The sequence below is a fragment of the Sinocyclocheilus anshuiensis genome, unplaced genomic scaffold (assembly GCF_001515605.1).
Source record: "Sinocyclocheilus anshuiensis isolate Anshui unplaced genomic scaffold, SAMN03320099.WGS_v1.1 scaffold804, whole genome shotgun sequence".
In the NCBI taxonomy this organism is placed as follows: domain Eukaryota; kingdom Metazoa; phylum Chordata; class Actinopteri; order Cypriniformes; family Cyprinidae; genus Sinocyclocheilus; species Sinocyclocheilus anshuiensis.
The window spans coordinates 279788-291486 of NW_015557098.1; the positions used below are offsets into that span (position 1 = coordinate 279788).

The following is an 11699-nucleotide window of genomic DNA, read 5'->3' on the forward strand; positions in this document are numbered from 1 at the left end:
TCAACGTTCTGTCCATTAACTGAAAACAGGCTAGACTAATCGATTCTTGGGATTTAAGAATCGATATTGTTCCGTAAAAAAGAGAATTGATTAATATCAAGATATTGATATTTTTTACCCCGCCCTAATATTTATATATATATATCCTAATTTCTTTATTTAACCAGGTTAAAAACTCATTGAGATTAAAATCTCTTTTACAAGAGTGACCTGGCCAAGAAAGCAGCAATAAGTAACATAAATATACAAATTTACATCAAAAACACAAAACACAAATCAAAGATCACAACAACAATTTACCAGAGGATAAAACACATAATTTATTAAAAGTAGCTTAAACTCATTTAATGACGGAAGCATGGTCAACTTTAAGATGTTTTGTAGATTATTCCAAGCCAAAGATGCATTATATCAAAATCCATTTTTTCCTAGCTGTTTGCACCCGAGGAACTTTAAAATATAACAGATCATTTGAGCGAAGTTTATAGCGCACGTTTGTATTAGAAAAACTGAGAGACAAGTAAGATGGAGTTAAACCACAAATAGACTTACAAATGAAGCAATACCAATTATAACTCATATATATATATATATATATATATATATATACACACACACGTATATATATTATGGCTAGTCCGAATACCATTTTTTGAGCTTCAAAGCTTCGGTAGTAATCAACACCAAATATTCGAAGCTTCAGAGGGAGGGGGCTGAACATATTTTTCTCTCTAATAAAGGCAGAAATCTCTGTGTGTCTGTCTGTTTGCATTTTTATTATGTTGAGAACTGTTCATCCAATCGGTTTCACGCGTTGCTGTTGTTGCTGCGAACCCAAGGGAGTGCAGTGTGGCATTTTGGTGCAATATGGACACGCGACATGTTCAGAATGAATAAACTTTTAATAACCTACAGAACAGCGCTAGCCAGAAGCAGCGCGCCTCACGCGGGTAGGGCTTATATGCTCTGAGAACGGACACTGCACTAGTGATACAAAACACACAGGTCTGTTAAGAGCAATACTTTTAATAAGGTGGCCTAACAATTTTCTAACAAACAAATCACTCCCAAATCAGAAATTAGCAGCACAGTAATTACTGACACTGTAAAGGGTAGGGCTATTTAAATAAAAGAAGAACGAAAAATAAATGAACGAAGTTCGACGAACTGTAATAAACAAAGAACACTGTAGCATAGACAAATTATTATTCGGCTGGGCTACTGTACGTTTTTTATGACTGCCGTATTCGAAAGTATTTTCCAAGCAAATTAACTGCGCGCTTTTAATCATGTGTAAAATTACTGATTAACATGGCGGATAAAAGCAGCTAGTTTTTTTACACCAACAATATACTATAGGCGTACTACTTACAGAAATTTTACAGATTTTTCAAACTTGTGCTGTTGTGGTAGGCCAGTTTCAAATTGCATATTTGGCACACTGCCTTTGTCTTGTCCTCACTCAATTTAAAGTGCTCCCCCACAGCTGAGGTCTTCGGCATTTTTGTCTCCTCTTCCAGATGAACTGAATCATGACGTTCTCTCATGGGCGATTCATATTCAAGCGCAAATGAGAACCGTTTCACGGGGGATGCCAGGTGTTCGGAGAAAAAAAAAATAAGAAGAAGAATATTCGAATCTCAAAATTGAAAATCGAATACCAACCCACCGAACGAATATTCGAATAATCGAATATTCTGGTCCAGCCCTAATATATATATATAAAGTTTAAAAAAAGCTTATTGTTACCTTTGACCTTTGCCAGCCTCCTCTTCCTCGACAGCTTTCTGCCGTACGGGGGAGCTTAGACCTCGACTCTCAGTACCCCCTGGAAAACCATCTGGTCCCCAAGCCAGTTTGGGATCCATTGGAGGTGTGCCACGATGGGGATGAGGGGGTCCACCATGCTGCTGCCTATCAAACTGATCTGACCCAGAGCCACCTGAGTCAGAACGCTCTCGACTCATCATCCCTGAAACATAAAAGCCCCTATTATCTCTGGACAACAAGACTGTCTGACTAATATTCACAGTTGATCTCAGTTATTTACTAACCAGAAGGATGCATGCTGGGAGTGTAGTAGTCCATGGGTGGGGGACGTCCCTGCATCATTCGGGGATCCATGTAGGGCATCATCATCCAGCGGGGATCAAAGTTCATAGGCAGAGGTGGAGGACGTCCCATTGAGCCAGGTGGGTAAAGGGTTGGCTGTTTGGGCCCAGACTGTGGTGTGGCACCCAGGGAGGGGCCCTGCTGATTCTGAGGCTGGGACTGGAGCTGACTTTGGGCAACCTGGTTATGTTGCTGCTGCCACTGCTGCTGCTGTTTGAGAAGTTGCTCCTGTCCACAAACGATACAGACCACATTTTATTCAAAAAAGTATTTTTTTTATGTTTATCAAACTTTAATCTAAGTACCTGAGTATACAGACATATGTTTGTTAGTATGTTGAAAGATAAAAATGCTCTTTACATTTTTGCTTGGGTATGAAGGTAGTTTACTCCCATTATATAAAATTAACATAACTCCTCTATGAAAATACAGACTCAGTCACATGTGTCTAAAAATTCTAGTTTGAGGGGATTAAAACAGTTCAAACAGTTTCTGAGATCTAATGTGTTTAATACATCAACAGTAGCACTAATTGTGTGAGTCATGTTCATAATATACATTGATTACATTGATGGATATGAATTTTCCATATTTAGAGACAAAACATCCAACACAAAACAAACCTGTTGTTGCCTCTGAAAACGAGGAGGAAGCGATTTTTGATACTTGGAAAAGCCCTGTCCAGATGGACCACTTCCCTGCCGTCCTGTCCCACCAACATTTTCAACCAGCTTCACTGTGTCCTCTCCACCTCTAGTGCGGATATGCACCACAGGTTCCTCCTTGGCATCTCCAGGCACTGGGACATCCAGGGTTTGTGTATGCTGGGTGGGTTGAGGCTGCAGAGCCTGCTGAGATTCTGAATGAAGACGAAATCATAAAATCTTACATATTACATTTAAACTTATTTAAAACAAATACTGTATTCTGCTCATCAACTTCTACCAGAAAGTGACCAAGAAAAGTCCACCAAGTGTCTGAATGCAGAAACATATTGTCCATTCAACCAAAAGCACTAGACATTTTTTGTAACTATTTATGGAAAACTAACCAGTGCTGGAGTCATGGCTGCTGTTGCTACCAGCCCGCTGTCTGTTATTAATATTCAACCCTAGTGTTGTGCCGCTTCCCTGAGTGGATGATAGAGGAGGGTCTTCAGTGTCCACAGAGGGTGATGGTGGCTGACTGACATTAGGAGATGAAGCAGGTGCAGACAAGGAAGGACTAGGGCTGTTGGTTGGAGCATCACTGGGGGTGCTGGGTTTCACAGTCTGTTGCTGCTGCTGTTTTTCATCAAGTCTTTTCAGCTTCTCTGCACAGGCAGCACGGCGCTCCTCCTGCATCCTCCGCTCCTCCTCTTCACGCCGCCGACGGGCACGCTCTACCGCAGCAGAGATCTCAGTTGATGACTGCTTCCTCCTTTGCCGCCATGTCTCATCCTCATCCTCACCCTGTTGCTGGGGATGCAGGGTGTTGGAGGGTGGAGGGGTCGGCCCACCAGGCATTGCCCCCGCCTGTTGCTGTGCCTGGGCACCACTGGGCTTCTGGGGGGCTAGGATGGGGCCTGAGATTGGCGACTGGTTCGAAGGCCGGTCCTGTTGACAGAAGGCAGTTTATAAACTAAAGTTCACCAATACAACCACTAACTCCATTATCACTAACATGCTTTTGCTAGTGCTTCATGTCGTATCCGTCCTATTTCTTGGACCCTTTCCCCATGTACCTGGTGGTAGTAGGAGTAGGGCCCTTGTCCAAGAAGCAGACCTGGGGAGGGCTGCTCCCTTGGGCCACTTAGTCCAGGCCTACGCCCCTGCATAGGGGTACATGTATCAATCAGCGAGTCATCCAGGAAACACCACGAGCATGTTCCTGTCCTCACAGTGACTGCACATTATTTGGCAAAGACCAGTGGTACCAAGGGCTTGCACCTGGATGGGGAGACGAGATGCATACCTGATAAGATCCTGCGTTTGCTTGACTGCTCCAGCTGCTTCCACCCTCCTCGGCCCAGCCTGGCTTGCTGGAGGGGGACGTGGAGCCATCTTCAGCAGAGGAAGGAGGGGTCCGGCGCCAATCCCCTCCACTGTCGGATGCCCGGGAACGTGAAACAGGTGCAGGCCCATCTTGGGATCTCTGCTGCTCCCTTGACTCCCTGTTACAACAGAATATAAACACAAAGTATGCAAAAAACTTCTGTGTGCAAAGAGTTAAATTAATCAACCAATGGGAAAGCATTTCGGAAATGCTTACCGGGTTCCATTTTTGTTTTCAGTCCGTTCCTCTTCCCCATCATCCTCTCCTTCATCATCACTGAACTTCAATTTTGCGGAGTAGTCAATTTCCTCCTGTGCTCCTAGAAACAAAGCAAATCACCAAGAAAAGGTTATTATACTGTAGTTATATGTCGCACCGCTATACCAATACTGAAAGAACAATAAAAATGCTGGGTTAAATTTTTTTTGGCCACTCATTTGGTAAACAACCACAAAAAACACAAAAATCTCCTGATAGGCGAGTTACCCAATTATTCCATTCTAATGTGCCAGAGTAATTGAAAGCTTTCCTCTTACCAGCCCAACCCTCATCTCCATCATGGTCCAGCTCATCCAGCTCCTTCAGGTCATCCTGTTTGAGGATGGATGGGCGTTTTACCACTTCACCCCGGGGGCCTCCAAGGGGCCGCCCATCTGACCCTACTCCACCCTGGGAACGAGAAAACCTGGCAAGAAGTAGTCAGAAGGAGGTTAGGAAAGCCAACTAGATGACTGTGGAAATAAATATTAGTAGTTGAATTTCTACTCAATTGAACGCATATAAATATTCTTACCTAGGGGCCTCATTTGGGGGTGGGTACCGGTAAGGTCCCTGTGGACCATAAGGGGGTGGAAAGGGCAGGTATGGTGGATACATCTAGAGAAAAACCATCCAGAAAGAACACAAAGGCTATGAATGCATTGAACAAATCAATCACAGTTTTAGACATTCTCTACAGATGGGTCAAAATTAAAATGCTACAAAACTTACGAAGGGAGGCATGATGCCTCTGTAAGCCTGGAACTGCGGGCCAATAGGTGGATGGGGGAGGGGAAGTGCGGGGTTGCTGGTTGGGGAAGTTCTAGGCGGCCCATGAGAAGATGCATTCTGCTGTGGGATGGGAGGGGCCCCAGCAGCACCCTCCATCACCATGATTCCCCCAGCAACGCCCTCCGCAATTGCCTCCCCAGCCAGGGTGGGTGCCAATGCCCGGCCCCCACCATCCCGCCAACTTGTTACGTCTGGAACAGAAAGCAACAAATTATTTATCGAGAGACTGCTGAACATACGTGAGCCAATATGAATCAGAAGCACTAGAAGATAACAGATATGAGTACCACATGCTCCAAGACACAAATCACCACATCAGTTATCGAAAGAAGAGAAGGGCTATCATGCTTACTTTGGGGGCGGAGGCTTGGTCCTGGCCCATACCACTGATCTGCAGTGGCCTGTTCTTTGCCAACTTTGTCCTGGTCTCCAGCCGCCTGCAGGGTGGGAAATTCCTCGCGAGAGAATGGCGACGGTTGGTTTGATCCCTTTCCACCTGTGAAGAAAGCAAAGGGAATTGAATCTCCTTGATGTATAAAGAAGATCCTTCACTACAAACGTCACTTCTCATGTCCAAGCATAACATGATGAAACAAAGATTAACAACAATAGTTTTACAGCAAGTGTCCACTGACATTTTGGACTTAAAGAACGATAAGTTTACATTTCTTAATATTCCTTATTAAGAAATATAGTTATTAAGTTAGTAATTCAACCAATGTTCGATTTCAAGTTTCATGATATACTGCTGATTTAAAAAAAAAAAAAAGGTTTGATAATTAAACCAATACTTCATATAGGAAACTTTTTTTTACTACTTTGAAACTGTAGCCTGCCAAGCTCACAATTTTTTTTTTTGTTTCAAATACTGTACACATAGTGAGTTGACATCTGCATGCATGTTCTTGGTACTGTATCTTACCATCTCCTTGTACTCCAAGTGTAACACTGGCCGGAGCCCAGGACCTTGGCCCTGCGGCTAGAGCTTGAGTTGGGGCCTAAGAGACATACAAATTTGTCAAGAACCAAACGACATGCCAGAGTAACAAAAAATTAATAAATAAATTAATTAATTAATTAAATGTAAATTTAAGCCGAAAATCATGAGATCATTGATTTCAAACATGTTCACTGCTATGTGTCTTGTCATTCAACAACTACAGCTGTAAGATGTGGGCTTCATTAGTTCAGACTTGTTGAAAAACATGCATAATATTGGAGATTATTCATGTTTGTGTGATGGCACCTCTTGAGCTGGGGGTGTTCTCGGCATGCTCGGCGCAGACGTCTGTGAGCCCACAGGCTGCTGCGACTCCGGCTGCGCTTCTGACAATACATCGGTACTACAGGGAAAAATCAAAACAAAAACAACAGACATTACATGGCAGGCATGGACATGTATCCAATCAGACTGTATTCACAGACAGCAGAGGATGGAATGTCTCCAAAGATAATTATGCCTTTGCCTGAGTTTTCTACAGTCCAATCAAAACCAGACTTGATGTGATTTTTCTCTACAAACAAACTGATTTAAGGATCTGGGTGGTCCATAGTGAAAACGATGCACCATTAGAGCACATTGTCAGTTAATCATCGCATTGTTGAGCACCTTTTACACCGTAGACTGTTATATTGATGGCAATGGAGCAGATAGGGGTTTTGTATTTATTGTGTATTGAATTACTCAAAGAATATCATCATGCATTGTAGCTCCTTCAGAATGGAGAACATGCCTTACCTCTTTGGGTCCACTTGTTCCTGCTTGCTTGCCCATCCTGTGCCGTCTTTGGGAACGAGTGAGACGTTGGGGTCGTTGCCTTTGTTCTCCGCCTTCAAACTAGGCAAGTTGGCAGGGGGGGGCATGCGCCGTGCAGAGGCAACTTTACCAAGAGACTGTAAGCCATGACGAGGGGCAACTGAAAGTAGAAGAGTGACAGGAGTAGTAAATAAACAAGCGCAGAAACCCAATACTGTCTTGAGGAACGCAGCCTGAGAAAAAGCAGGCGAGACTGCGGCATGTGCAAGACCATCAAACTCCATCCATTATGGCTTAGGAATGCTTGGCTGGCCAGTGAAAGGAGCAAAACTATCTTACGCGGATTTGTTTCAAGTGGTTGACTCGGTCAAAAATCCCACTTTAACACTCTCACGACAGACTTGGCCCATGCAAAATATGTTGAGCACTGCACAGAGCAGTCGTTGGTGGTTGGCAGAAGCTGAAAAACACATTTTCAATCCCCTATTTGTTTCCTGGAGCCAAGCGGCCTGGAGTGCTGGGAGAATTGTATTTTGGAAGACAGGGACAGCTGCTTAGAGTTGGTAGTTCAGCTACTGAATGAAACATGAGCAGGGAAAACGATGATCACAAGAAGAACTCTGTCTTAGGGTCAAACGTCAAAAGTTCAGCGAGCTGCCCTAGACAATGCTGACAAAACTGGAATCGGTTTAAATAACACTAGGGTGGATCCAGAGTGGGATTTAGAAACTTAGAATTCAATGAACATGAAGCCGCTTTGTTTCAGAAAGGCCAGACAGATTATGTTCTTAGATTGCACACTGTAAAGGACTGCACTGTCTTAATATGCAACAGCTGTATCACACAGTTGTGCCAAAGACAGATGAACTCCATCAGTCCTATCGGCACAGCAGCCATCACCTCCAGCTAATACATTAAGTGTTTTGCAGTGGAAACCCAGGGCCATATGATTCCCAAGATGCAGAAAACACAGATGGAATCACAGAATCCAGTCATAAAAAAATGGAATTTACAGTATAACACAGAATGTGACTGAATTTCACACATTTTGGTTGAGTAAATCAAAAGTAGGGCTGTACACAATTAAACTGTGATATGGACTATTGTCCATAAACAATAAAGTGCAAAAAGACTGCATGTTTCAATGTGAATTAGTGGTGCAGTTTCATCTACTACACACACTCAAGCACGCGTGATGCTCATGGTGTTTTCAGCGTCTGCCGTCTCACTGTATGAGGACATGAACTTCATCTCCAGAGCTGCTTTGAGAGTTCACTTAAGCATTTCACCATTTAATCTGATAAAACTGTCATCATATACTGTATATATACACAGAAACTCAAAGTCTGCACAACAACCAATCAAAATAAAAGTTGTTTAACTTGAAGAAATTGTGACAGAACTACATTACTATTTTACAGTAGAATGTACTTCTTGAATGAATGATAAAAATAAAAATAAGAAAACTTAAGGAATGTCTCAATTTTTCATCCATCTATTTATTTTAATAACAAACCTCTGTTGTGCAGCACTTTGTCTGCCAAAAAAAAAAAAAACTTACTATTAATTTTTTATTTAGTTACATTTTAAAAGACAAATTTAATTGTTAGTGTTCTGTGACTTTTTGATTACCACCGTTTTTGATAATACATTTATATTAAATCATGAATCCATAAAACATTTCATAGGGTCCTATTGTAAACATTTAAATAAATTATTTAATTGTTAATTGTTTATCAATTCATTTTTTTAGACAAGCTTTTTAATTATTAAAATTTAAAGGGGTCATATGATGCTTTTTTAAAGATCATTATTTTGTGTATTTGGTGTAACAGAATATGTTGACATGCTTTAATGTTCAAAAAACACATTAAGGAATCTTATCTATCCACAATCAGCTTGTAACACTCCAAAGAGAAAGGAAAACTTGAAATCGCATCATATGACCCCTTTAATGAAACCATTTCAAACGGAATCCAGAAAAAAAGAAAACAAAACACAGAATTTGAGGAAAATAAAACAACATTTCATAGGGCCCTAAAAACTTAATTTTTGTTAAACCTTTAATAAATTGCTGATAAATTGTATAGGTTTCATGATTTCAATTAATTAGACATGCTTTTTGATTACTTAAGTTAATATAACAATTAAAGCGGAAAAAAAATCGGAAAACAGGAAAAAGACCTGAATTCATAGGGCCCTAGAAAGCAATGACAATATTCAGACACAATCAACATGAAACAGAATTTGCAACCCATTTCATGTGACGTATTTCTGATTGCAACAAGATATTAAACAAGTGTTCAAAACTCAGTTCAGAATTGTGAACATTAAGAAATGTGCGTTAGAAAAGTTAACAGGGTCCATTTTGATTTTGTGTTGACATCAATTTAACCCCAAATCCTCCATATACAAACAGATAGGGACAAATTACTTTAAACATAAGCTTCTAGTCAATGCAAACTCACCAACAGGCTTCTGTGCTTCAATGCTCTTTCCTTTGTAGGTATCAAACAGGTTGAGAGACGCATACTTGGTTTTGCCATCCTTCCCCTTTGCCGTTTGCCCAGAGCGCTCTGACATTGCGCTGTACGCTCATTGAGTATGGTGAGTCCTGAGACTGACAGAGAAAGAGAGAGTGAAAAGGGAGAATGTGATGCTGAGTCGAAGGGTGTTCCCTTTCAAGTAGGGATGCACCGATACCACTTTTTCCAGTACTCGCCCGATACCGATACTTTTATTTTTGGTACTTGCCGATACCAAGTACCGATACCAATATTTTTATTGCATTTGTACATTTTTTAAATATTGGGTACAGAAACCAAAAGAGTATGTATAATGTTAGTTGGTTAACTTTATTTATCAAATAGATACAGTCAAACCTACATTTATTCAGACACCTTCAACATTTCTCCCATTATCACAGTTTATTCGCTATAGTTTAGAAAATAGTAATAAAATATAACAAGAACTCAGAGTTAAACGGTGCTAAGTGAGTGAACATCAAAGATCACACAACAGAATCGCGCTCTCTTCTCTCTCTCTCTCTCTCTCTCCCTACCGTTAAGTAACTTGTGCATTGTTTTACTTACTTGTTTTTGACGTATCCGACCGAACTACAAACTTTCCAGTGATGTCTGTGAGAAAGGTATATTCACTTATGTATATTCACTCGACAAGCTCGCGCATCTGCGCCACCACACGCTCAATCCACTCAGCACGCTTTGCTTATCAACTCGCGCACATCAGCTATACAGGCGTTAATACTGAATGTTTAATATTATATTCATTGCATTCATATACTTCGTAGTAAACATCCAAAACTCCTTTCTGCTGTCTGTTGTCAGTGTTTCTTTGTCTGAATATTTCGCTTATCACATGCTGTGTGGTATCGGCGTTTGGTATCGGGGCATTTTAACGAGTACGAGTACAGGAGCTCAGTATCGCGCATCCCTACTTTCAAGTGTTCCCATGTTTTCAGGATCAAAAATGAATGTTGAACTGAACAGTCAATTGTAGGCATGAAGGGAGGGTGTTTGTGTCATTTAAGTTTTACTGCAACAGGCCATATTGGAAAATACTACTCACAAGGCTCCAAACTCTAATGTCTTTTCTATAGTGTTGTCAAAAGTACCGATGTCGGTACTGAAATTTTAACGATACCAGCATTTCCCACTAGCATTTTGAGCACTGTAGTGTGGATTCTCAAACACCTCTGATTGGCCATTGTGTTCTAGTGCTCAACAGAGATGTCTGTGATTGGCTACAATGATCATCGCTTCACGCTCTTCATCAAAGGCTTACACAGATACACACTGCTCATAGACGGGCTTTAAAATGCTCCCGTGTGTATCTGTGTAATCGCTCCAGGGCTCGCAAAATTTCAAAATCGCTGGTAGCCCTTTGGGCAGCCATTCTTCAGGTTTTCATCCATTGGGGTAGCCCAAAATGAATTTAAGTAGCCCGAATAAAAATAAATAAAAAAAAGACATCGGCTGAACTTCACTGCGGACAAATCAGCATGATTAAAAACTTCAGTGATTGCTTTTTTCTTCAAATAACAAGTCAAGAGAGTAGGGGTGCAACGGATCACAAAACCTACGGCTTGGATCATACTGCATTATCATATCAGATTTTGAGTAACAGATCGGGTCATTTTGCAGAGGAGCAAAAAAAAAAATGGTTCTTTATTATTTAAATAAAAAAATAGGCCTACTTCTCTGATACCACAGCAAAAACTAGTAGCATATAGCGATGTAATGATTCACTCAATTCACAATGCAATACGATTCACCATACTGATTTCACAATACAATTTTTCTTTTTAACAAAATGAGATTTAAGAGAAATTATAAATGAAAAGGTGTCCTTTTATTAGGGATGCACCGAATGTTCGGCAACCGAAATAATTCGGCCAAAAATAGCAAAAAAAAGCTCTTTCGGTGTTCGGCCGAATAAGCGAAAAAAACGAATAAATTGTACCAAACAATGATATGACGCGATCAAATAGCAACCAGCGCAGAGTGAGAGGCGCGCACTCTTTATTATGCAGCACACACATCAGCAGTATGGAAGCATTTAAACTGTTGGAGAAAGATGCAAAAATCATTACAAGCACAGATAGCGAGAGAATGTTTAGGACTGCATCGCATGTCTTTAATGAGAAGAGGAAGGGGTGATAGTTGCTGGTTACTGTATGATGACTGAAATCGCGAAATGGCCTTAAACAATTAGTAAATACACTGCA

The 11699-nt window shown here is 41.1% G+C and overlaps 1 protein-coding gene across 3 annotated transcripts in view; it reads right to left on the minus strand.

Annotated features, from left to right (window-relative positions):
* Positions 1-11699, minus strand: part of LOC107677454 (protein PRRC2A-like) — a 29071-nt gene that overhangs the window by 6202 nt on the left and 11170 nt on the right. For 2 of the 3 annotated variants that reach the window (XM_016472361.1, XM_016472360.1), the window contains exons 2-16: positions 9421-9572; positions 6935-7112; positions 6443-6539; positions 6119-6194; positions 5549-5692; positions 5137-5387; positions 4940-5022; positions 4683-4831; positions 4363-4465; positions 4066-4264; positions 3836-3922; positions 3164-3707; positions 2736-2971; positions 2055-2340; positions 1750-1972 (exon numbers count right to left, since the gene is read on the minus strand). In XM_016472361.1, the coding sequence (XP_016327847.1) occupies positions 1750-1972; positions 2055-2340; positions 2736-2971; positions 3164-3707; positions 3836-3922; positions 4066-4264; positions 4363-4465; positions 4683-4831; positions 4940-5022; positions 5137-5387; positions 5549-5692; positions 6119-6194; positions 6443-6539; positions 6935-7112; positions 9421-9535 (2771 nt within the window). In that variant the 5' untranslated portion in view covers positions 9536-9572. The remainder of the gene's footprint in view (positions 1-1749; positions 1973-2054; positions 2341-2735; positions 2972-3163; positions 3708-3835; positions 3923-4065; positions 4265-4362; positions 4466-4682; positions 4832-4939; positions 5023-5136; positions 5388-5548; positions 5693-6118; positions 6195-6442; positions 6540-6934; positions 7113-9420; positions 9573-11699) is intronic. The other variant, XM_016472362.1, reaches the window with a different exon arrangement.